At 42.7% G+C, this 27,342-nt stretch overlaps 1 protein-coding gene across 2 annotated transcripts in view; it reads left to right on the top strand.

The window, feature by feature from the left end:
* dner (delta/notch-like EGF repeat containing) overlaps positions 1-27,342 on the top strand; it is a 55,198-nt gene extending 27,856 nt beyond the window's left edge. The window contains exons 2-13 of one of the 2 annotated variants that reach the window (XM_086215648.1): positions 208-555; positions 650-747; positions 3,383-3,546; positions 6,600-6,748; positions 8,869-9,022; positions 10,052-10,165; positions 18,099-18,332; positions 23,232-23,354; positions 23,489-23,602; positions 24,224-24,355; positions 24,505-24,751; positions 25,992-27,342. In XM_086215648.1, coding sequence (XP_086071774.1) covers positions 208-555; positions 650-747; positions 3,383-3,546; positions 6,600-6,748; positions 8,869-9,022; positions 10,052-10,165; positions 18,099-18,332; positions 23,232-23,354; positions 23,489-23,602; positions 24,224-24,355; positions 24,505-24,751; positions 25,992-26,103 — 1,989 coding nt within the window. In that variant the 3' untranslated portion in view covers positions 26,104-27,342. The remainder of the gene's footprint in view (positions 1-207; positions 556-649; positions 748-3,382; positions 3,547-6,599; positions 6,749-8,868; positions 9,023-10,051; positions 10,166-18,098; positions 18,333-23,231; positions 23,355-23,488; positions 23,603-24,223; positions 24,356-24,504; positions 24,752-25,991) is intronic. The other variant, XM_086215649.1, reaches the window with a different exon arrangement.

The raw sequence follows: 27,342 nt of genomic DNA, 5'->3' as shown, positions 1-27,342 counted from the left end.
AAGGAGCGCTTCTTGAGCCTGTTTAAAATGAAGCCGAATATCAGGTTGAGCTTTTACTGGAAAAACTGACAGAAAGTAACCAGAAAGTAGAGCAGGAAGCCTGACAGAGTTGAATAAACATTTAGACAATAATGTTTCTGTTCTGTCCCTTCCTGGTGTGCTGTTTTTTTGGTTGGGTTTTTTTTCAAAATTTCCACCTTATTTCAGTTTTTCACAGACCCCTGTTCCAGCAGCCCCTGTCTCCATGGAAACTGCAGCCGGAGCAGCGGAGAGGAGGAGGGGGAGCCGACGTACACCTGCGAGTGTAGTGAGGGCTACGAAGGAGAGAGGTGCGATCAAATCCTATTGGATCAGCCACCTGCAGACTGGGACCCCGCCACCCCTTCCGCTCTTGAACTGGCAACCCCCGTCGCCTCCACAACCACAGCTGCCACCCAGCCACCAAAGCCAACCACCATGTCCCCCACCACAACCACGCCAGCACCTCCCACCCTGCAGCCATGGCAACCTAAAGCTGGGCAGCGGTTGTTGGTGGTGCCATGGGAGGCAGACAGGGTGAGACAACTTCCCCCCCAAACTCCTGTGCTTTAAAAAAAATATAGATAGATAGATTAATATGAGTGTAAATGTATATTAACGTGTGTTTCAGGTGACTGAGGGTCTGCGCTGTGTGAGCCCTGAGCTGTGCGAGCTGACATCTGGAACGCTGACTCTGTCTCTGGAGGTGCCTGAAGAAACGGCTGTGAAGTAAGAGTAACATTCAAGCAGCTTTCATGTCGGACTTCTGTCTCCTCAAAGGAAAACTCAGTCAAACTGTGTCTTTTGATTATGAAACCCTTGCCGACTGAACTTGAAGGGCTCTAAAAACACTCCAAACTTTACACTTTCAAAACCACAGTGTTTGCTTTTTCGGCAACCTTTCAAGCCCACAGGAAGTGAATATGACAGTGAAACTTAAACACCTGTGAGCTATTTTCAATCTGGACCGATCAGACTTTTACAAGTTTGATGTCTCAATGGACTACTAGTTGCCTCAAATATAGCAAAGGACAGTTTCACATCATGAGTTGTCAAACGTGTTGAAGTACAATTGTTGACCAATTCACAAAGTTGTTTTTAAAAAAAAAAGCATAAAGGCCTCCGTCCTGCTCATCAAAAGTGTCCTGAAGCCTCAACCGGGTTGTTCTAGTTTGGCGCTAACAGGAATAAAAGTACAAGTTAGCTCAACAGAATCCATCAGCTGGTCAAACTCACCCCGGTTATGAACAACCTCTGAACTGGAGGGGTACCGAACGATTGCCCTGAGAGTTTTTCAGCAGATTTTTTTTGGGGGCAGTTTTGCTATTTTATAATTTAACCGTCGATCACCGTTGGCTTCAAGTTTAAATTAACGTGTCTGGCTCTTTCTGCATCGTTGAGTCGCAAAGAAGATAAGAGACAAATTTGTGAGTGCTTGAAATGCAACATACATACTGTGTGTGTATGTATGTATGTGTGTGTATAGATAGATAGATCGGTTAAGTATCATTCTGATACATTAAAAAAAAGGCCTGATAAATTTCATCCTTGTTTCTAATTAACAAATAAAACCACAAGAACACTGTGCACATTCACCATTACAAATTTCCAGACTGGTTAAAATAGAAGCTGCCTTCCTCAGCATTTTAGCTTCATTTCTAATTTCAAAGAAGTTTTTGGAATTAGTTTTCCATCTGAATCTCCTCGGAACTGACCTCTGAGACCTGGAACACCGTGTAGCACTCCTGCAGATGTACTCCTTGGAACATATTGGCCCATAAACACTCTCTGTGACGAAGGTGAATGAATAATGCAGATGCGAGGTGAACGCTGGGCGTCCTTGATGTTGCCCCTCAGGATTAAAGATGGTGGGCCCGACCATCGTGTGACAGGGTCAATCAACTGTTGTTGCTTTGTTTTCATGCTGTATAATTACACACGACAGCTGAACGCACAGCTAGAGGCAGGCAGTGACACACACACACACACACACACATAAACACACACACACTCCTAGGAAATGAAGCGCTGACGCAAAAGTGATATTGATTTAAAGATGCTGATACGAGTAAAGCTCTGGTATCCCTAAGAGGCTGGTGAGAGGTTGTAAAAATGCTGCTGACAGAATTACATATCAACCAAAGTTATGTAACAATATCACTGAGTACTACTTATTACAGCATGAACCCTTGTCTAATTAATGTAATTGATTTGGAATCAATTAGTCAAGAGGAAGTGTACGCAGAATGGACGGATCTCTACTGAAGTCATGAGCACAAACATGCTGAGAGACGAGTCACTACATTTTTAATATTTTTATTTAAAGGATGAGCTCATCAGGGATTTGATTTGATTTGAGCAACCTTCGTCACTCTTACGCGGGATGTCACTGCTCTGATGACTGCAATGTTAATGAAATCAACAATGTGCTTCGTGACCCAAAATTTGATCTATTTTTCCTCAGCTGATGCAAGCTGGTGCCTCTTCTAGCACACAAAATCCATCATGACATCAAAACGATATTAATGATCTCTTAAAAATCAATAATTCAATATGGCTGCCACTGGAAATTGATATTTCAGATCATATGTTTCTCAAATGAAGTCCCCTTTCTCGTTGAAAAACTGACATAAAAATATGAAGCAAATCCATCATGAAATCCAAGACACATTTAGAACCCATTGAAGAAAATGCTATTTTGGTCAAGAGCACAATGTTAAGGAGCTATGGGATTGAACCAGTGACCTTCTGATCACCAGACAGCCACTCTACCTCCTGAGTCATGCTGTTACAGCCCATTTTGACAGATTTCCCTCTCATTCATGAGTCCTGACAGTGTGATAGCCCAGCTTGCCTGAGCTCTCCAGTTGTTTGTCTCCCGGCAGGAAATTCAGCTCCTCTGCCGTTAACTTCCACCTCAGCAGGTTTGTGCTGCTAATGGTTTTACTGTGTGGACGGGAGAGATGGAGTCTCTCTAAAAAGATCTGTTTGCATGGATAATTTTGGTCGTTTGTGGTTATCACCGTGTTTTTCCTGTATTCTGATGATTTTCATGAAAGTCAGGCTCAGTGAAGAACAGTCCACAGTTGAAAGGGTTCAGCCGCCTCCTCCTGCAGCCTCTCCTCTGTTTCTCGGGTTAGAAACATTCCAAGTAGAAAGTCCACACAACTCATAATGACCAGGAACACTTCCAGTCACCAGGCCTCTGCTGAGAACGCGTGTGACTATGTGGTGCTCAAGCTCTCAAAGTGTGTGAGGTTGTTGTGCAACATGTGGGGCATCGAGAAAGAAAAAGCTAATCCTGAATGACTTTACAGGAGAGAGAATTCTCAGTCCTCCTCTGACTTTTCTTTCTTCCGACCAGGTTGGTGGTGAACGCCAGTGGAGCCCCGGTACTGTGGCGTGTGAACGAGGAGGGTTTCCTGCATTCCTCCATTTTGAATGGAACTAGAATGTGTTTCCTGCAGTCGCCAGATGGACTGGTGGTGCCGGACAGCTCGCTGCCTCTCGGACAAAACTACTTCCTCAGTAAGATGAAACACAACCGGACACCAATGTCCTACTGAAATAAATGAGGTTCAGTGTTGTGAAGTATTTTTACTCAAGTACTGAACCCACAGACAATGTCGAGGTAGCTGCATTTCACTTGAGTATTTATATTATGGGAGATTTTGTACTTTTACTCCACTACAATTTAAAGGAAATAGTGTTCTTTATCCTCTATTTTATTTATCCGAACCATCAGTTCCTGGTTACTTTGAAGAGAAAGATTTTGCACAGAAAACCCAGTAAAACCTGGTGAGGATGATGTACTTTCAAGGACTTGAAGTGGTCAGTGGTTTGAGGACCGAATGCTCCCAAGCACCGAAATACACAAAAATCATGTAGAATGTGTACTTTTACATTTAAAACTCAGTATGATATGTTACTCTTTACGAATAGACTTTTACTCTGGTTAAGGAAACGCGATGATAATTCTCTTAGGACGGATGAAAACAATCAAAAAGCAAATCATGGAAACGGCTGAATTCATACTCCTTTCCTTGCCTCCAACACCGGAATGATTTGGTGAAAACAATCCATTTGGATATTCACTTGATGTCATCTTAAGTCAGAGTCAATCAGCTCACAGCTCCACTGTGTGCTGCACATACACCCTGACTCCATGGTCACGGCTTTTTCGCAAACACTTGTTGGCATGCCAGGCTCTGGTTGCCTCGGTAACCTACTTGTACACCTGTCAACTGTATGATTTGCTCTGTTTCATCTACCTCAAGCGTGAAACTCGAGAGTTTAAAATGGTTCAACTTGGTTCTTGAACTGCCGGCAATGATTTTGCCTGTCATCACAACAAAATCACCAAGTTTTATTGATACTCGGGGTTGCCAGAGTAGTTGTTGGCTGATTAATACATCAACTCAGATCATGTGACTCCTCCATCAAAATCCGACTGGACATTTGCAAAATTAACATGTTGAACTGGTTTAATATAGTTTATCCTCTTGATGTGGTGGCAGCGTGTAGCGATTGAAACCCAAATGTTGTTCAATAAAAACATAATTAAAATCTGTTTGAGAAGTTGTTGATGCCAGGCGATCGTTCAGAGTTGAAATACAGCAGCGGTTCTATCAAATGAGCATGGGGTCTGATACAGTGATACACACGCACACACACACACACACACACAAGTGCTCAGAGTCCAAAAAGGGTCTACAGATCCTCAGGGTTCTCGTAGTAGAGCATTTGCTCAGCGAGCGAGACTTGGTGTTGTCTTCCTCCTTCCTCACGTGGAACAAAATCGTTGCTGTCATTCATTCCTTCGCTAAACAGTCGACTCTTCTGGAGGTCAGATTCGTTATGCTGCACTTTAACCAACTGGATAAACACAAAAGGCCTCAGATCACATTCCAAAGAAGTTGTTTCACAAATTCAACAGGAGGCAGACATAAACGGCAATGAACGCACTGCACTAGTTTATACTGCAGGTGAATGGTTAAAACACAACAGGTGTTGCACGCATATATGTCACTGAACAAGTATCTGTGAGGGTTAAAGTATGCCGACTAGTAAGATTTCTCCTACAAACCCCAAAGCGGATGTGTCACTACCCGCCAGTCTGGCACTATTAAGTGACAAACACTCACTCACAAGAGCACAAACTGCAAACGTTGAATTATTTATCAACCAAGCGGGTTTTAGTCAAACCACTCGTGCCTTCATCACAAGAAGTCAATTAAAAGAGGTTTAGGAGAAAATGAATCATTTTAATTATACTGCTCGTCGTTCATCCAACTACAGTGAAGCTGAATTGGAAACAGTTCTGAAATACCCACAAATATCTAATTTACAACAAAACCAAAAACGGATTGATGAATTTAAATGCATCTTAGTTACAGTGTTTATTACTGGCATGGCATTTGGGGAGAAAATGGTATATTTGCATCTGTGAGTCATGATATCATATTTGCATACAGAACAACAAGGAGTATTTATGTGTCTCTTCCATCTGTACTTCAGTACCACGCACACGTCCTCAAACACATGTCGTATGAGGGAATATTCCCACGGCTGTGCAGCTGCTCTGACTGAAGGGCTGGCCGACCTCTGTGCTCCGTGTGTGCTCTACATACCTGATGCTGCTTCACCACGGTGACCTTGACATGTCTGCTAACAGTAGCAGCGCCACCTCGTCGGAGAGACGTGGGGGTGGGGGGTGACATTGGGGAGTTAAATCAGAGGGGAGGAAGGATAATGGTGGGTGGAGGAGAGGAATCTTCAGATAAGCGCTAAGAAAGACTGGAAATGGGGAAGAGAAAGACAGACAGGGATTACAGAGGGAGGAAAAATGAAGGTCAATTTATAAGATGAATTGTCTCCCAGCAGACAGGCTCGATGCTAAATAACTAACAAGAGCAAATTCTTTTTTACACATTAATAAAAGTGTGTGCGACATGTAGGCCTGAAAGTGTGTGACCTTGCATGCGTCTCAGCCACGTAAGCGAGGAGGAGGGAGGAGCAGTGACATTGCATTTCTCTCTCTTTCACGTCACTGTGAGCGTGACACTGCAGTTTCAACGCCGATGCCATTGAGGTGACAGTCCTTTGGTCATTTAGGAAACAGAGAAAACTCTAACTGGCTGACGGGTTTACATCGTCATCTGTGTGCTCGCAGCTCATTGGCTCGGCTCAAACTGTAGAAAGTGTCCGTTAATATTCACTACCAGGCTATTTTTATCCCCGAGCCTGTGTAGCTGTCAGCTTTGATCGAAGACATAATAAGGTGTGTTCTGAACTTACAGGCCCACAGAGACAAGACACAGGGGGTACATGGACTATTTTGGTCACAATGAAGAGTCTCAGAGGCATCTGTTGGGGATTTTTTTTTGGTTAATTGTGTCATTAGAGTTTATTTTGTCAGAGAGGATTGTAAATCGGACACATTTTTTGGCAAAAGATTGTCATAAGCCTTTTAAAACCCCAAATGTATCTTCCCTTCATCAAGTTTCCATAATGCCTCTTGTAGTACCTGCCAGTGCCATCAATGCATGTAATAGTAATCATTTATAACTCCTCTGTGGTAGGTGTGATGCACGTTGGCGCCCCCACAGCCCCGGAGGTCACCCTGCGTCTCAACCTGACAGTGAAAGCCAGCAGCTGTGTGGAGCCGGGCAGCAGCTTCAGTGACCCTCAGTGCTCCGGCAAAGGAAAATGCATCACACAGCCCTCTGAGGTAAGAGATCCAGGATTTTAAACCATCAAAAATCAAGGTGTTTTCTCGTATCTTGATGACATTTCAGATTTATTTTTATGAATAAAGCCGCAATATCAGTTTACGCCTAAAAAAGAAACAGGCCAAACAAAGTAGTAAGGAAACATATCTGATCCAGATAACTCGGATTACGGATTTCCAAATAGTTTTTAAATTGCCTGAAGTTTGAAAAAGTATATTAACAATACATTACAACTTCTTACCATAATAAGAATGTTGCAAAATAAGCAAAAACAAAGGTTCCACATTGTTACAATCTAACATTGTTGTTGGAGCTGCAGAAGTGCATCCAGTGGGGCAAATGTCCTTTCATAATTAACAGGAAAAACAAACTTGGCAGAGCTGCAGACAAAACAACACTACAAAGAGCTGCCACTAATTACAAGAGAGCAACACTTTCACTTATGCCATATTTCACATGAATTAAAACGTGAAATGTCGGTTCACTGATTTGTGAAGCTCATGGGTCAGCTTGAAAATGAGTTAATTTGTATTTCTGGAGACAGAAAAGACAGTACAGAGGGATTTGTTTGACACCCATCAACCCCCTCTTCACCGCACTGCGCAGTCGAGGAATAGTGACTCTAATTGGAAGAGGTGGTAGACGAGGAGGCGTCGCAGACCCATTCACAGTTCGTTTCTTAATATCTCATTTTCATTTTCTTCACTAGATCAGAAAATCAAGCTGTGCCTCTGCTGCTTTTTATTGCGTTGCAATGTTGCTGAATAATTTTACACTCTGTACGCTCATTAGTTCTGTTTCACAAGTTTGTTTTTTTTATTAATTTTTCACACCCACCTCCCATTGTTTCACCTTGTCACTTTGACTGGCAGTGAGGCATGAGACTGAGGTGATATGCAAATCCACAAACATGGTCTTTATTAACATCCATGTAAACATCACGTGACCAACCACCCAACCCCTCTGAGAGCAACTTGCTGCCTTTTAATATTCTCTCTGCAGCAGGTAATTAGCTAGGAGAACCTGCATGTGGCTGCACATGAGATAACTATTTACACTTAGCAACACCATATAAATACAACTCCAAGGATACATACAAAGATAGATTCTTTACACACGTCAATGCTGCCCCTTGTTACGATGCTGAGGAGAGGAAATGGTCATTGAAGGTTTAAATCCCCCCCCCCCCCCCCCCCAATTTTTTGATGAGTTTTGATTGCAGGAACCAAAAATCTAAATTTAGTTCTGGGGAATTCAATCTCCCCCCAGAAAAGTCCCTCCTCTGAGGTAGCTCACCATTTCTCATCTGGCTTTGTGACTGTTTTTTCTGCAGTTTTGCGTTGCGTTGGATAATCATGAACTTCTACGGTGGAAACCCAGATAAAAGTGGGCCACAGGAACATTTTTGTTCCCTAAGAGGAGAAACTTTTGGTCGAAATGCACCTTAAGTACAAGACAGATATTTCACACTCATCCTTCTTGTACTCCGACCATCAAGTCTAAATAGTCTTTGTAGTAATTCCTTTATTATCCAGGAAAATAAATGCTCTGATGAATTCACTCCCTCCGAGAATGTTGCTTCTGAAAGAAAAAAGACCTTAGTGACAAAAACAAGCACTTTTAGTGGACAGACTTGGACAGTTGCCCAATATGGCAGCTGTTTGACTGTTTTTGTCTTCTTACTGACTGTTGGTTAATTTAAATTGATTTTAATCCCAATCCATCATTTGCACACATTGGAAAATATGTACAGGTTGAAAAATACTGGAATTCCCTTGAAGCCTTCCACACTGCTGAGGAGGAAAGGAGGAAGAGATGAGTGCGTCATTATCCTCTCATATAGCAGGGCATAATTATAATTGCTTCCAGAATTACAGTAAATAGACACTTGAATTGGGAACTGACAGTCCTGATTAAGATTTCTTTGTTATGCAGGAAGGACGGCCAGTCAGCCTCCTCATCTGCAATTTACAACAAAAATCCCTCAATTGTGCAAATACTCAACCGTCTTCACAATTGTAGTTTTAACTATGCAGTTCCGAACGTGAAATTGCTACTAACTGCATAACCCTGGTCACCTTTTCTTGTTCATTAATTTTGATGTGTAATTTCTCTGCAGAGTACTTTCTTTTGCGAATGTGAGGACGGTTACACCGGAATCTTCTGCGAGGAATTCGATGCCTGCCACCACCGTCCCTGTCGCAACAACGGCACCTGCGCTGATGTCAGACAGGGGGGCGAAGGACGCAACTTCACATGCACCTGCCTGACAGGTGAGTGCTTCCATTAGCACATCATGCCTTTCTGTGCGGTTTTATTCTAGGCTGTTTGTGATTCTCTGTTTCTCTGCATATGTGTGTGAGCTCTTGAGGACGAGATTAAGAGCCCCCGTTTTTGTCCGACAAAATGACAAGATCCAGACAAAAGACCAGAGTGTATTGAACCTTTTAGCTTTCCACATTTATTCTGGGACAGAGACTCAAAGCAAGGGTCTCTCAGGAAGAAATATGCCCATCACTTCTCATCAAAAAAAATTGTAGTAAGAAGCTATTATGTGTAAGTGGTTCGGGAAAAATGTGAGAGGAGAAAACAAACTGTGGATCTTCTTCATGCTTCCCCAGGCTACTTTTTTACAAGATATCTCAAAACTAATGGATGGAGTTTGATGAAATTTGGTGTGAAAACTGGTAATGTGACAAGCGATTAAGGATTAGAGGTTTTCTGGAACAAATTGTAGATCCTGGATTCATATTAGTGGTGTGTTTCTGCTGGGTGAAGTTGTGTTTTCTCTGATGCTGTCTAGCTGATTATCTTCTCTGTAGTTGGGTGTCCGTCAGCGTTCATGATGCACCTTCACAAAGTATTGTTATAAAAAGAGAAACTGCAAAATAAAAAAAAATTTAAAAAAAATCCCCTGATTTCAGAAAACACTTTTATAATTTTTTCAAAAAAAGTAGACACATGAAACAGGACATACATTTTGAAATAAGCTATGACTTAGCAAATCTTTAACTCACCTGATTGACCATTTGTTTCTGCTGCCATTGTTTTCTTGGCTGTATAAACCGCCATCACTTTTTTTTATCTTGTGCTGGGAATCCCTGGTTTCAGTCATGAAGCTTCAAGTACATTTATGGAGAATAACATTGCTGATGTGTTTATTCTATCACCTGTCTCAGGTCTGATGAGTCAAGCAGGGCAGGAAGTAGAGGGTTTTTTTTCTGGGACTTTAAACATGTAGTTTTCATCTGCCTGTAGATGTAATAAAACAAGTTATGAAGACTGTGTGTGCGTGTGTTCAGGTTATGAAGGGGAACGCTGCCAGTTGCTGGTGGACCACTGCCTCTCCCAGCCCTGCAAGAATGGAGCCACCTGCTTCAGCAGCCTGGCTGGGCCCAGGTGCTACTGTCCCGAAGGTATGAGATGCCAGTCACTGTATGTTGGAAGTGTTTCTGAGTGACATGCCGTGTGTGCCACACATCCTGTGTTCCTGCTTAGGATAAAGCAGTGCATTCAGTGTTTTGTCAAGAAAATTCTGGCTTTTGTTTTGAATCAAGAGGGTAGTTCAGCATGCATGAGGACATGAATGAAAAGGAGCGTCTAGTAAGTCTGCATAACAGTGTTCCAGACATGCTGTTTCAAGTTATTATTCACTCTGTCTGTGTGTGTGCGTGCGTGCTGCGTTTTTAAAAGTATCTGTGCCACAGAGATGCTTAATTTAAACCTTCCTCCTCAATTCTAATTAGTCCTCATAGCCTCAGCGACCTGCATCAGCCTCTCAGAGGAAATCTGTGACCGCGAAACTTCTGCCGAAACAGCGTTTCTCAGTCAGAGCGGATAATGTGCACCATGTATAAACAGCAGGGTAAATGGTGTGTATTCACACACAGGCACATCTAGGAAATACGGAAGAGAGGGCTTTGCCGCCTAAATAAACAATAATAAACAATATCAATGAAAAGCTGGCAGGACATTTGTGTCATTGTTCTGGTTCCTCAATCACACTCCAACACCTGCCTGTAGTGTTAATCTGCAGCTGTCAAAAAAGAAGGTCTCCAGCAAGGAAAGGAATTCATAATTCACTGCTTGTTGGCCTTTTTTTCTCCATCATAGAAACAGCAATGGGAGACAACCGTGGAGGCACCTGGGTGTTAATGGAGCGCCTTGAAAATTTCAAAGGCTTAATTCTGAGTCTGACCGAGTTTTGGACTTTTAGACAAGCATGTTTAAATTTAGTTATGAGTGTAACTGCAGGTTAAATCAGCATCCAACAGCATATAAAACACACATCAAGCTGGTAACCGTGTACTTCCCAATGTTACGTCAGTTATTGTTAGTTTCTAGAAAGTGTGTGCACATTAATGCATATATACAGACTGTGTATACACAGTGTGTATACGTGCAGTGTATATATGCAGTTTACAGATACCATTTGTAACTAACTAAGCATGAAACTGCCAAATGGCACCAAGTAGTCTTGTTTTCTGCTGTAAAATGAGCAGCTGCAATGAGACATCCGGAGCAAAGAGGATCAGATGAAGTAGATCAGGATGGTGTTAAGACAAACGCACAGAACAAACTCAAGAAAGAGAAATGTACTAAACTACAAAAGCAAGTTTTTGTGGGTGTTCCACAGTGAACCACAAAGAGGAGGCAAGGTGTGCTCACAGATGTCTCACCGTGGTCGGGTCTTTGAATAAACAGCTGCTGGAAAAAAATAAATACTGAATAAAACGGCAGTGTAGCAAGTGTTTAAATCATAATAATACTTCAAAGATTCATTCTGTGGGCTCAAAGAGTGCATTATTCCCCAGTTGCGCCCCTCAATGTGTTTATCAGCACACATTTCTTCTCTGCCAAGATAATCCGTTTCCTGTGCAGGTCCTGAATATTAAGATGTTGATTACGGCATGATCTCAACACAGATGGTCCTGATGATGGCGTCAGCGAAAAGATTTGTGTCACAAATGTCATGAGTCGGCAGGGAAAGGGTGAGTCACATGCTCCAAGCAGGATTTTAAACTGGGCAAATTGCTGCAGTGGTAAATGATAATTTTTCAACAATAAGCCGCCTCAGAAGTCTGTTGAAAGTTTGGCACCCCAGGTAAGGGGTCTGAGCACAGGAAGATGTTTTTTTCCCCCTTACTCATCAGTTCTTCATGACTCCAGAATTCAGAGTGCTGATATTGAGCATCTGTGGGATGTTGTGGGCCATTCGGTGCGTTGGCGTGTTCGTTTCTCTGGGAACATCCAAGAAACCTACACAGCTCTTTGGAGAAGTGGAACGACATTTGTTGTCGTGTGAGACAAAGGACTAGAAGCCTTTGCTTTGTAGAACTTTTCAGGATGTAGAGCAGGAAGTGGTAGCGCCAGGAGGGGAAAGTAGAATGAAGAGTGTAGGAAATTACATCTGGTGTTCTGGCACTCTGCATCCTTTCCCTTTTGCTTCGACCGCAGGAGAATTGATGGTTTATTTTCCGTCTGCTGCTTGATCGTGGAATGACTGGAATACATTGGGATGCAGCATTGATGATAGAGACAAAGAGCTCCACAAGGAGGACTCCGTCATGTGCTGTACAAGCACCTTCACCCCTCTTAATGTCACCTTGGATCTTTGTTGCAGTTCATGCACGCTTGTCACGTCATGTCTCTTTCTTCACAGGAAGACATGACAACTGTCTTGTCTCATCATTAAATCAAACGCTCCCAGAAGTGTGCTAAATTTGTCTTTTCAATGAGTTGCTCCTGACCTTCCGCGCTCAAACGCTGGATAAGTAGGGAGTGTTTTCTTACATCCAGCAGATCAGACTCAGACATCATTAGTCGATCACGCTTGATTAATTGGTTAGCTTGCTGCAGCGATGGCCTAAAGGTTAGAGAAGCAAGTTTGTGGCAGGTTTGTGATGGGTGGGAAGGGTTTCCTGTTGTTCCTCAAGACTTCAGAAATCATTAGGACAGCGAAGCAGCAGTCCGCCCTCTTTATTGTAACATGTACTGTGCTGATGTCCAGCCAAACGTCAGCCCGCCATCTTGTCATATCTCGTTGGCACTGTTGTTTCTGTCCAATGAGTCTGGGTGTTGTTGCATCGAAATGATGAGCTTCTCATTGTCCAGATCAAACATGTTTCCTCTGAGGAGGGTCTGGACCTATGTAAAATCTGGTTATGAGACCATGGGGGAGGATAGCAAAAGTTTAAGGCAGTCTAACTTTGGATGGCAGCACTGTCCTGTTACCACCGCCGATATTCTTGGCCGGCCTAATTTAGCTGTATCATCCTGCTCTTGTCCGTTTGAAAGACATCCATTTTGTTGTCTACTGTCTGTCTGATTTCAACTGATTGATTCAATATTTTATTCCCATTTCTTTTTTCTGTCAGGCAGCATTATTCAGAAACTGACAGATTTTGATCAGAAATTTTGGCCAATAATTAAGAACTGACATGGAGGGTTGGGTGAAGAATCTTTTCAATGCTTGTTACAGACAGCTAAGCCCACGCAACGCCCCTCCAATGAAAATCTGTTTTTAAGCAAATAAGTAAATTTCCAAATTATCAGAAATTATCAGAAAGAGAGGTTGCATCATTTGTCTCAACTACAACACAAGTGTCTCACATATGTAATACTCCATATAGACTGTATTATTGACATTTTATCTTGTGGGGTCAAAGTCAACTTTAATGATTCTTTCTTCTTCTCTTGTGCTTGATAATGTATCACTTAAAAGAGAACTGAAATAAAAGCCAGCATCACTCTTCATCGTCGCACATTAGTATTTACTAGCCAATAGCTTTGCTTAAACAAAAAAAAAAAGTACACTCTCAGGGTCTCTTAAATGCCAAATGAAGACTCCTTTATGTAGATGTGGAGTTTTACACTGTCTTGACTTCTAGTGAAACCTGCGTTTATAAAAAATGTATGAGAGTGCTCTCTGACCCCTCAACAGAGACGAGCATATTAACTTTCTTTCGCTTACGCATGTACTTTACTCCCCTCACACACACACACACACACACACACACACACACACTGAAAGAAGAGAGTGTGAGTGTCAGTAGTGTGATGACTGCCTCCAGTCAGAACTAGCGAGCGGGGGGGTAGGGGGGAGAGAGTGGGCCAGCTATATTTAAACTCTTAACTCCCTTTAATGTTGGCAGGTTGGAATGCCAGCAGCAGGAATGAACAGACTCGTCTGTCAGCTTGCTCTCATGTCACAATGTGTGTGTTTGGTCCTTTTTTCCCCCCCTGTCATGTGATGTACACACAAACTGAAAAATAAATAGACAGAAAAACTTCAAGGTGTGGAGATTCTTTTACACAAAAAAAATCTCTGCATAAATTCAATTTGACGCTGAAAGTGGTTTAATCGCTTCCATGTTTGGTCTCTATGTGCAAACGCTTGTGTGAGGCTGTGTTTGCAAGTGAAACCGTGGTCAGAGAAACAAGAGCTTTAGGGGAGATTTCGTCTGACTGCTGCAGATTGCTCCTGTCTCTCTGCTACTGAATGATAAATGTCCTCCTCACACAGTGTAAAGTCATGTAGATCAATAGACGCAGGAGAGAGATGTCTCTTCATTAGCTCAATGGAGTATGGCCCGTGGAGCAGCCAGCGCAGGGCTTTACTTTGATGTCACCATAAATCAGAGAGCCCCCACAAACAGTATTGCATGTTCTTGTATAGTTAGAACACAGTGGTGTCTCATGGGAGTTGAAGACAGAGGAGGAGGGTGTGGAGGAGCAGGAGCAGGTTATTTTTAGAGGAGGAGGATAGGTGAAAGTGACAAAGGCTGCTACAAGACGAGGCTTTAACACGCGTCAGTGCACCAGCAAATAATACACTCACGCACATGGACGGACTTTAGAGGTAGAAACCCAATCATCATTTGTCCTCTACACAGGATCAACAAGGAACCTGCAGGATGAAGTAAAAGAGAGAGAGAGAGAATCTCTAGCTGGTAGCGGTTATCAAATTGTCTTTTGATAACTTCTGTCACTTGTCTTTTCTGTTTCTGTCCCTCTGTTTTCTGCTCTCCTTCACACCAACTGGAAGAGGCAGATGGCCGCCCACATAGAGCTTGATTCTTCACAGCTTGCTCACGGGGATACATTGGGATTTTCTGAATTAGACTGATTTACAGTGTGGTTCTAGACCTGCTATATTTGTAAGGTGGTGTTGTGATTTGGTGCTGTGTAACTGATATATAACTTCCTTTTTTGAACATTAAAGCTGGTAGTGGGTATAAACTAGCATGGCTCAGTCAACAGTTCATTCATCAGTTAGCATGCTAACATCATGAAGACTTGCATGCTGTACAGTATGTTGACCGTGGATGCAATAGACAGCTAGATGGAGCAGGTGTCACATCTCTGCAGATCCGCAATTTGATTGATCGTCTGATTTAAAGGTAACAACGTTTCAAAAATTAAAGGGACTGGGTTATGCTTAAGTTTCAGCTCAGTGAGAGTGAGACATTTACATTCGAAAGCCATTCTCCCCTGCACACGGAGCAGAGGTGAAGAGAAGATGAAGTGAATCAATTAGCCAGCTCGATATGTTACTGTAAGAGCAATCAATGTTGGACAGAGGTCGACCCCAAACATCCAAAAGTCAGCACAAAATGTCTGCCAACAAAAATTACCGAGGATGCTACAAACTCTGCAGCTAATGACTCCTAATGTGGAAGTTACATCCGTATCCAAACTTGTGTGGACAGCAGCATCCTGTCTGTGCTGTCTCATTAATTTCATCTTACTCATTAGCAGCTTTGTCTTTATAATTTATTTATTTTTGTCCCCTGGAGAGATGCAGGTGGGTTGAGAGAGAATAAAATTACAGAAAAATTACAGATCCACTCATGATGGTAAACAGTGAAAAGTATTTTTTTTTTTAAGTCAATTTTCGACTTAGAATCGTAACTGTGACACTCTTCAGGGTAAGCGTGATGACATCATGGCCCCACCCGTACACGCCGCCTCAGAGTGGCAGAACATGCAGTGACATAGTCTGGACAGCTGTCATACAAGAAGTAAAACAAATTATAGGAGTAAAATTATGGGCAGGAATTTGAACTTTGATAGTGATCCATACACCAAAGAACCAGTGGAACCACCGGTCCCTCACATTAAAGCATCAGATCCTGAGGACAGGAAAACACAAAGCAAAGCCTGGATGTTATGTTACTTGATGTAAGTGCAAATAATTCAAATTGCCTGTAGAAACTGAGCCTGAAGGTCTGGGGGGAAAAAAGATTATATTTGCTCATTTACATCAGGAGGTGATCCGAGTTGGCAGAGAAGTTAGTGCTGTTTCGTTCCAAGATTTCACAAATCGCACTGCAGCACCTCATTTACATAAACACAACTCCTGGGGCCAGATGTATAAACAAGGTGTTCACACAACAACCACACGGATGCTTTTCCCCACACGAACTGGCATTGATAAAGGAAGAATGGGTGCTGAGGATGTGTGTTCCTCACGCTTGCTTCGGGCCATGCCTACACATTTCTTTTGTTTTTCGTGAGCAAGTTGCTCCGATGGAATGGAAATGGAAAATAAGATGACAAGAAAGAGACTATTTCAGAGAGCATGCATTCCCTGTTATATTTTTCCCTGTTAACACACAAATGTTAATGTTAATATATATAATGTGCATTCACACAACTCAATGTTACGATCTTTAATGCTAACGTGGTTAATATGAATAGCTGCAGCTGTATTATTCATGTAGTCTCATTTGTTGACAAACCTCTTGCAGGCTCATTTGCTCTTAACTTTGAATGTTTCTTTTTCCATTCATTAGTTTTTGTTCTTTTTATGACTGAGACAATATCAAAATACATATTTCCTTTTCTACGCTTCTTGGATTTCACATTTGTTGTTTTCACCATCATGTCTGTGGTGCAAGCAGGATCTTTATAAGTAAATGAACAAGGGAGTGGCACCATGGCTGAGGAGGAATGGAAATCATGCAGGCTGTACCTAATAAGACTCAGGAGGACAATTCCTACGCACGTTTATAAAAATAGGAAGAATGCATTTGCACATTTCTGCCTTTGGGTTTTATGAGGTTTTTTTTTTTTAAGTTTTATGCCTCTTGGTCTTGCAGAGTCACTTTGTCGTAAGCGCAGACAGCATGAAAGAAGCTGACGATGTGAAGCCATCAATCCATTTTCTATACCGCTTATCTGCTGGGGGTCGGGGGGGCTGGAGCCTATTCCAGCTGACATTGGGCAAGTGGCGAGGTTCATCCTGGACAGGTCGCCAGTCCATTGCAGGGCCATCAGGAGCAATTAGGGGTTCAGTATCTTGCTCAAGGACACTTGGACATGGTCACCGGGGGAAGTGAGGATTGAACCAGCGACCCTTCAGTTGCTAAATGGCCACTCTACCTCTGAGCCATGCCACCCACCCTCTCAATGTGAAGCCAATGTTTAAATGTCTGCAATGGCCAGCATGGGGCAGCACAATGTTCATTTTGTTCATAAGGTTCCAATGCAGGGGGCGTCACGGGGGTGCAGTGGTCAGCACTGTTGCCTCACAGCAAGAAGGTTCTGGGTTCAAGCCCTGGCTGGAGCACGGGGTCTTTCTGGGTGAGTCTCCATGTTCTCCCTGTTCCTGCTGGGTTCTCTCTGGTACTCCAGCTTCCTCCCACAGTCCAAAGACATCAAGAGGGGACCAGGTTAATCCAGACTCTAAATTGACCATAGGCGTGGCTGTGAGAGCCAATGGTTGTCTGTCTGTATGTTTTGGCCCTGTCATGGACTGGGATAGGCTCCACCCCCCCACAACCCTGAACAGGATAAGAGGTAGAAAATGGGTGGATGGATGGATGGATGGATGGATGGAAGTTAAAGCTAAAGCCTGTTTGGAAAAATGTAAGGAAAATACAGAATGAAAAATGTGGTGAAAAATGAGTTCGGTTCAGTGATCACAGGTTTGGAATCGGGAAACAGGAACAGAATGATATAAGAAAAAAAATGAGTGAGCAAAATAATGAATCAACAATGGAGGCTCTCAAATCTGTAAGTTCTGCTCTCTGAGGCCCAAAGTGATTTTCTTATCTTGAGCCAGAGAATCAGAGCAGTGTGTTCTTGTCTTGTAGTCGCATCAGTACCAACAACAACAGCAGCAGTGCAGCTAGAGTTGTAGTACAACTTCCAAATGCCAAAATAATTAGTAAGAGTACATATAAATGTAGGTATTTGTGTGTCAACAGAAAAACTTGCACTGACCATTCTGCAGGTCATTGGAAGAGTTTCTCCCTAAACCGTCTGTGTTCCTCCTGGTATTTATTTCTCTTGGTTTCATTTTCTTTCTCTCCTCTTCTCTGTCCTGCTGTTTCCCTCCTGCAGGATATCAAGGCGCTGCTTGTGAACAGAAGGTGGATCCATGTGCCTCCAGCCCCTGTCACAACAACGGAACGTGCTACGCTCAGGGCCCCGGTCCCCTGGGGTTCGGTTGCAGCTGCACAGCTGGCTTCACTGGTCCTACATGTGCCCAGTTGGTGGACTTTTGTGCTCTGAACCCTTGCGCCCACGGTGTCTGCCGTAGTGTGGGCAACAGCTACAGGTGCCTGTGTGTCCCAGGTGAGACGTGGTTTGTGTTTCCAGTAAAGGCTGCTGCCTGCTATGGCGTCATGGTGCTGTGGGCATCAAGAGATAAATTTAGCCAAAGTTAGATAGAGGTGAGACAGCTTGGCTCATAGAGCATGAGAGCACAGATGAATATAAATGAATCTATGAATCACTGGAACTTAAAGCTATAGTGCATCATCTATTTACATAACAGAGTATTACTTACATTCAAGCCCTCATCAATGTCACTCAGTGCTCAATATGCTCATCGAGCATCTCCCTACATTTCACTGTAAATGACGTTTGTGTTGTACTGAGCATGCTCAGTGCAGAGGTGGCAATTTCTTTTTAGCCCTCCGCTAACTTGAATTATCTGACCTGATGGATCAAATTATGATTGTGAGTCATTAGGTGGAGGTTTATTGTGTGACACGTAAAACAATGTTTCAACCATTTTACAGCCGAAACGGTAGCGATGGCGCAGGCTATGGTGATGAGCATGTTGACATTTTTCTGTATTATCTGCTACTGCCACCAGATGGAGACAAAGTGCCGAATCAAATCTTTAACTGCAGTTTTTTGTTTTCCTCAAGATGCTGCAGGTGAGAGTCTTGCTTCCCCGTTCTTTTTCTTCTATTTTTCCTTTTCTCAAGGAAAGTGATTTGTAGCTGTGGTTCAGTCCTCTGAGTAGCAGTAAATATTGTCTGGCTGAATGATGAGTTATTTTTAGTCCAGAGGATAGTGACGCCGATGCTGGTGCTTCTGTGATGAAACCATTTGAATGAATGATTACTTGCCATTATCACTGTCTTGTAATTACCTTGCTGGAATGGTGAGATAGATGATTTTTCCAGTGGTGCATAAATGAAATTGACACTGTGCTCATGGTTAATACCATCTGTCAGTCAAACGCAGAGGCCAGTCACCATCTTGATCTCTTATTTCATCTCATTTTTCCTCCTGCCCTTGCTTGCTTTAATAGATGGATGCAAGAAAGGAAATATTCAAATACTTGAATCATTTTTTTTAATCTTGAAGACAGTTTGGGAATCATATTTTTTGATGCAAAATTATGCCAGGATATAAGAATTTCTACACGGCTGCTCTTTCCATTTCTGATTATGGAAAGATGTCTGAGCCATGAAATGTAGGAGAAACATTTGGGGGAACTGGTTTATGAATATTTGAACTTCTATTTATGGACTCTAAGCTTGCATTTGTATGTTTTCTTTTTACATTTTTGGTCATCTGAATTTTGTCCTCTGCTCGTCCTTTTGCCCTTCCTCATTTTTATCTTCTTGGCGTTTACCTCACCTCATTTTCGTGTCACTCTCAATTGTCTGGTTGCCATGGAGAAGCAGGTGCCGTGTGTGTGTGTGTGTGTGTGTGTGTGTGTGTGTGTGTGTGTGTGTGTGTGTGTGTGTTTGTGCGTGCGCACGGGCATCCATTGCCCGTGTCGGTGACTATATGCTGGTTGAGCAGATGCTGCCATCCAATCAAACAGCTCTGTCTAATGGGATGGTGAAATGGGTGATTTGTAATTGGCATCCTGGACAGCACAGCGTGAACACACACACACCCTCAGACACACACATACTCTGTGCCTCAGACACCAGCTGGCATTTTGATGAGGCCGGGAAAAGTTCATTTTTTGGCGCTTTGGTTCAACTTGTGTTTGTGACTCTGTATGTGTGTGTGTGTGTGTGTGTGTGTGTGTGTGTGTGTGGGCAGGAATACAGTAGTTGGTAGTACACAAGTGTGTAGGGGTTGTGTATATGCTTGAAAGAAGGCTGGTGGGGAGCTAATATGTAGAAGGATTCATCCTCCAGCTTCCTGTAATCCATGAGAGACTGCCAGAAGCAGAACGAGTCTTGGAAAGGCAATTGACATTTCACTGGCATTTCACAGAAAGAACCCAAGAGACTCTGACTGGGCTCCTCATTAATTCTCCCTCTCCCCCAAACATGTTAGCCATGACCCAGGGAGGGATTGATAAAACTAGAAGTCACAGTAGTTGTGTGCACATCCACCAAAACCTCAGAGGGATGGCGATGCATACAACAATCATTAAAACAGCAACACAAGGAGCAGCTGCACTCAAAATTAGAGCTCCCACTTTATTTTGTGTGTGATGTATCTTCCAGTGACAGGACTGACTCAGGCAACTGACCACAGGAAGATAAATCAATCGTATGTGTCAACACTTTCTCATCAGCTGGGAATTAAAACACAGATATTAAATGACACTGTTCTGGCTTTCAATCTGGAGATGAACTTGTTTTCCAAACGCTTAATCCACAGTGTATTATTTCACGCACTTGCAATGACGTGATGAAGATCTGTGGGGCAGGTCTGAGCCGGGTGAGTGTGTATTTACATACATGCAGTGCGTGTGATGAGATGGTTATCAAAAGGTTGGATGCATGCAATTGAAAAACAAAACCAAAAAACAAAAAGCAGATCTGATGAAGAAAAAAATTGCAGAAAATGTTATTGCCAAATTTCAAGCAATTCCCTTGAGGTGTCCAATTATGTGAGGTTGCAGTGACTTTGACCTTTGACACTGAAATCTTCTTGGTTCATTCTTGAGTCTCAACAGACATTTGTACAAAAGTCCAAGAATTTCCACGGACAACTTGAAAACAATCTGAGCTCTGACTCACGACTGTTGCCAGAACTCAGGCATAAAAACACTTTTGGTTATAATGAGGATTGAAGCTCTCCAGGGTGTTTTTCTTAATCGGAGTGTCACTGGGTCGGCTCGCAGCTGAGTGCAGATTGGCTGCAATGAGGATCAGCAACTTGGAATCGGAGGCCATGGTTCACAGCTGGAAAACCTGAAGTAGGGAATGAGTCCTTACCCCGTGAAGGAGTTCAAGTATCTCCGTGTCCTGATCTCGTATGAGGGGACTATGGAGTGTGAGACAAAAAGAGCTCTGAGTCAGCAGGCAATGGGACTTAAGAGAGCTGTGGGTACTTCTTATTGAACTTAACCAATTCAGGTGGTTCAGCATTTAGTTCTGGAGCCACCTGGGCGTCCAGCTGGGAGGAAGCCTCAGGGCAGACCCAGGTTTAGGTGAAAGGATTATATCTCCACGCTGACCTGAGAATGCCTCGGGATCCCCCTGTCAGAGCTGGTGGATGTGGGCAGGGAAAAGGAAGTTTTGGGATTCCCTGCGTGAGCTGCTACCTCCACGATCTGAATTCACATGGACAGGCAGGCAGGCAGAGAGATGGACTGACAGATGCACAGATGGCTGCCCTCATGGGTACCATGCCAGCAGTAGTGGTGCATTAGGAGATGCCACCATATCCTTCGACCAGTGTGAGCGGATGGGATGCACACACGCACTTGTCGTTCCTTTCCAGCGCTGCAGACAGACAGTTGGTTCTTGTGCTGGAAAAGTTATATGTTATCACAATACCTTAAATCTAAAAATGGTAGATCTAATGTTTGAAAGTTTGTTTGGAAGTGTGATAAGTGTCAAAGTGATCAGTGCCAGTGTTTCAGTGTAACTGATCTGAACTGTCAGGCTAATGGGGAGTATCTGCTGAAGCCCACAGGGGTCTGCTGGTGTGCGTTGCTCCCTCTCGTTACAGACTGATCTGCTCTTTTGTACGATTATTATATTACAATTTAGGTGAAACTTGTACACGACTGGGACCCACTTGAGAATTGCAGTCATGACTCCCATTAAGCTAATGAAAACAGATATGCAGTGCATAGATATACACATCATTTTCAGTGTAATTTAGATGGTTAATAGAGCCACATTTCATTACAGGGCACAACTTCCTTCAACAAACAAAAAAAACCTGTGTTTTATTGGTGCTGCCTCCTGGTACTGAATTTCCCTCTGGGATCATTAAAGTATCTATCATCTAGCTGTCATCTATCTGATCTTTCAATCTCCCGCTGTGTTCATAACAATACTTGTGCACATTTAGACCACGCAGTGGTGCAGAGCAGGTCAAACAGTTGCAATTAACTACAGAAATATTACTTAGCACATTGTACGCTTCCTGTTGCATTTGACCTTTAAGTTGGTGGCAAGTGAACAAACTGTTCATGTTTGCAGATGTTGGGTGGCTCATTCTGCCTCACAGCTGCCACCTCATGGAAAACACTGTGTACTGCATATTGTATGACCACTTGTCCAGTCTCAATGGAATCCCACTGTATTTACATTTGTATCAAAGCAGCAGTGAATCAAAACGCATGCTGCTTTATCCAACTCTGATTTTAACAGTTCTTTGAAGTGGATTAGAGGGGTAAAGGTACATCAAAGTAGACAGGGGGCTTCATGATGAGTGCGTATCAGTTCATACATGCTACTGAATAATTCCTTTTTAAAATGCAACACAAGATCAGGAACCACAAGAGAGTTGGACTTCCGCAGTGCAGTAGAACAAGTTGGTTCAATGGTTTAGAAATGCAAAGCAGCTATAGAGCAAGACAGTGAATGAAGAGGTGGGATGCTGGAGGTGAATTATGACGCATTTGAATATTACATGCAATATTCTGGTAATGTTTTTGGTATCAAGTTTTTAATTTGATCCCATCATGTTCTTCCGAGAGGTAAGATAACATTCTTTACATTAACATTCTGAGAAGACCTGACAACATCCCAAAGGCAATCTCAGAATGTTGCACTTAAAACATTCCGTCTTAGTAACCGTTTAACCTCAGAGAAACATTATTTAGAATTGCTTCACATCCTTAAAAATGTACTTTAGACATTAGAATAAAACAGCTTTTTTTTTTGGCATCATGAGAAATTGAGACTAATGTCAGTTAAAATACCCTGTTACTAGGTAAAAAATATAGGTGAAACATCCTGTGGCGGTACATCATCAGCGCTCTGCAATGGCTTTGACGTGTATATTACTGTGTTTCTGTGTCTCTCCAAGGCTACCACGGCTTGTACTGTGAGGAGGAGTACAACGAGTGTCTGTCTGCACCCTGCCAAAACTACGCCACCTGCAGGGATCTCATCAATGCCTACGAGTGTGTCTGCACACCACAGTTTGAAGGTTTGTGTTGATCATCTCTGAATAAATTTGTTTCAAAGATGAATACACCTCCTGTTTTTTGTTTGTTTTTGTTTCAGAGGACAAAGAGTGTGCCATGATACATTGATACAAATTCTGTGTTTGTCTCTACGCAGGCAGACACTGTGAGATCTACAAGGACCCATGCCTGAAGGTGCACTGCCAAAATGGAGGCCACTGTGAGAGTTCAGGACTCAACGCTTCCTGCGTCTGCCCACCTGGATACCTGGGTCAGTACTGCTACCATTTACTGGCATGAACATCTGCAGGCAAGGTTCCATTTAGCAGGATTTTAGTGGCAAGAAGGACATGTTGAAACCAGGGGAAGAGGAAGTCTGTACTTCAGTGATAATACAGTTTCCTTTTTACAGAGTAACTTCAATGAAAGTTCTCAGCATAGAAGTTACTGGAATCAAAGTTGTAAAGAATGACATGTTAAAGTACCACTAAATTCCTCTTTAAATATTGAAAATGCAATTTGATATGATGAAAGCACAATGAAAATCAGGAATCATCTCGTAATTTCTCATTTTTTAAGCTTTTTTTTCCCCAGAAGTTTAAGTTTCTCCCTTTTTAGTGTAGAAACTGAGTGAAGGATTTCAGTTTCAGACTTAAACTTTGTGATGTGACAGTCCTTCACTGCAATTGTAATGAAATAAAAGTAAAAAATAGAGAAACTATATATTTTTTTAGTAATACTCAAAACTGATACTTGAGAAACGTAACTTACTATTTCTCATCATTTGTTGTCTGCCATTGCAACTGTAATGAAAAGCCCCTCCCCCCAACAGTAAGTAGCTCCTGCCCCTTGTTGTAGTTGTTACTGAGCACCGTCATAACTGTCCCCCTAGGAGAGAAGTGTGAGGTCGACATTAACGAGTGTGAGAGCAGCCCTTGTCACCATGGAGGCACCTGTATTGACCAATCAAACGGTTTCACCTGTCACTGCCCACCTGGCTGGGTGGGGCCCAGCTGTGAGATCCGTAAGTCAACCTGTGTGTGTGTGTGTGAGAGAGAGAGAGAGAGAGAGAGAGAGGGGGGAAGAGGGTGAAGGGTGAAGGTTAGGGGTTATAAAGTGTGTGTGTGTGTGTGTGTGTGTGTGTGTGTGTGCGCGCGCGCGTGCGTGTGTCAGACTTGCAGTGGAAGCCAGCACGCTCTGAGGACACTCTGACCAACATGCCCCGCCACTCTCTCTACATCATAATTGGAGCGCTGTGTGTGGCCTTCGTCCTCATGCTCATCATCCTCATTGTGGGCATCTGTCGCATCAGCCGCATTGAGTACCAGGGCTCGTCACGCCACGCCTACCAAGAGTTCTACAACTGCCGTAGCATCGACAGCGAGTTCAGCAACGCCATTGCCTCCATCCGCCATGCCAGGTCAGTGGAGGGATTTCTCCGTCAACCTTTTCTAATTTGAGTCACACCTCTGATCTCGCAGCTGTCACTCGAGCAGCTGAGTGTGAAACAATTCACTAAACAGCTGCTCGTTGAGTGACATTTTCACCACATTAAATAAAGGTCAGTTTACTTGTCACAGGGAGTAAAAGTGTAAAATTTCTTCTGTGATTGTGGAACTCTGTTAATACAAAAATAACCCTGAGGATGTCAAAGTGATGTTATTGCGGTAATCTCACGTTTGTGTGGAAGACAGATTTGACTCCATTTTTAAATTTCCGCCCTAAGTGACACCACTCCAAGCCATTTATCAAACTGCTCAGCTCTCGCTGGAGACTCTGAAGGCTTGATACAACCTTAATCACATATGCAGCAGCAGACGATGGGCCTCAGGCATGGATGTTTTCTTATTTGTCTCATATATTTGTTCTTACACAAAGCAATAAGAGAAAATAAGGAAAATCCTACTTTGGATTCAGGAAGCGTGCACTGACAGCTGAATCTGTTCTCTCCCTCCTGCAGATTTGATGAATTGCGTGTGATCTTGTATAGGAATCCATATTTATCACCACGGTCTCCTGAGTTTTTTCTCCTGTATTTTTCCCATGAAATAAATGTCGTCATTATCAATATTCCACAGCGTAAAACACAATCAAGAGCTCTTCTACATTTTGGTATCACTGAAGGGAGGTGAGAAAATCGAGGGTGTCGTAGCAGTGAGAAAAGTGGGAGTGACTATCCAGGGCCCCAGTGGCAGAGAGCTCACAAAAATCCTGAAATACATGTTTGTTTGCTGTCTAGAGAGTTTGATGTGTCCTAAAAATGACATTTGCTGATGAGCTGCTAACAAGTCTACAAACGTCATCACACCAAAAATCTGAATAAGCACAAGGCGACGTTTGTGTTACTGAAGTCCTGCGTCTCAGTCCATGATGAAAAATGTGTGTAAGTCTCCTAAACTTTTGTTCGTCATGGGAGGGTTTTTTGTTATTGTTGTTTTTTGTTTTTTTTTGGCGCTAATTAAAAGTCCCATTGGCTTTGGGGACGTGTAAAGTCACTGGACTTCCCCTGTACTCCAGTCCAGTACAGTTCTCCAGTTTGTGTTTGGGACTGGGATCATATGACTTGTATTTTTAGTGCAAATAAAGATTTGGTTCCCCTGGAAATCTGTATTTGATGATGCAATACTGATGCATGGTTGATGTTTCTGCTTTATTATTAGGTTTGGAAAGAAGTCCCGGCCTGCCATGTATGACGCCACCCCCATCGCCTATGAAGATTACAGTCACGACGACAAGCCTTTGGTCACCCTCATCAAAACGAAGGATTTGTAAAACTCCCAACACATTAAGTATAACAAAGTCAGTATACATCTTTACGCATTTCTTAAGAAAAACAGCGAAACAAAATTATGAATGTAAAAAAAAAACAAACAAACCACAACAGAAAATTCAACACATTCTGTAGTTTAAATCTGGAATTTGATACATCTATTTTCCTGTTGAAGTCCATGTTAAGGCTTTATTGTAGCATAAGAGCATACGTCGCATTAGCCGAGTAATTGATGATGACCACTAGCAGTAACCTCTGCTTACGATAGAGTGATGTCTTTAGTCTGCACCAGACTGTCTGCAGGTGGGGCCTGCAACTCCGGAGCCCCGTCTCCATGCGTGAACTCAGCAGACAGTGCTGACAACAGTATTTACAGGTGTAGTAGACATAGCTGCACTCCTCCAGGTGCGCACACTGTATTCTTTTCTATATTCAAAAAATAAACAATCCTGCATTAGGTTGCCTTACTTCATGCATGATTAGATTCGATGTTCTCTCTCTCTCTCTCTCTCTCTCTCTCTCTCTCTCTCTCTCTCTCTCTCTCTCTCTCACTCTCTTATCTTTGTTCTTTTGAGATCTTTTGTTGTTGGTTGTTATTTTTTCATTGCAATTGTATTTCTCTGTCAACTGTGCCAAAAAAAAAAAAAAAAGTTTCATTGGGTAATTTTTTTGTGGTTGGTAGCTGAAAATACAGACACATATAAAATATTAGTCACGCAGGAGCTGAGGGAGGCTTATTATTTCCTCTTTTAAAAATACATATCGTCCTGTTTTTTACATGCAAGATTCTCAGTGGTGTATGAGTAGTAAAGAACGTGCATTTGCTGGAGTACTGTGATCTCACCATCTTACTGTATGTATTTCAGTGATATTTAGGGTAATAGGTATATTTCTCAATGCACAGACACATAGTCGGTTTACTCGGTGTACCTGTTTATGCCAGTGTCCAGACTCACCTCTAGTATCGACATTGCTGAATAGTTTGTCTGCTGGAAGGCCTCTAGAGTGAGAATAAAGAGGAGAAAGACCGTGATCGTTCGACTGCTCCAGCATATATGTGCTTCTGTATCTCGCCAATGGAAAAACTCTGTCTGTGCAGCTGTGATGTTCCTCTCTATAAGCAAACGTTTTTTGCCAGTAGGCTCAGCTTATCCTCAGATTTATTTTCTCTCATTTTAAACCAAGCAGTTACCTATTATCTATGTTGAATGATGTAAACAATAAAGATTGAAGTGAACTTA

Source organism: Aulostomus chinensis, chromosome 10, assembly GCF_037954235.1.
Source record: "Aulostomus chinensis isolate RoL2024-O1b breed Wild chromosome 10, RoL_Achi_v1.0, whole genome shotgun sequence".
Classification (NCBI taxonomy): Eukaryota; Metazoa; Chordata; class Actinopteri; order Syngnathiformes; family Aulostomidae; genus Aulostomus; species Aulostomus chinensis.
This window is presented reverse-complemented; position numbering and strand designations above follow the sequence as displayed.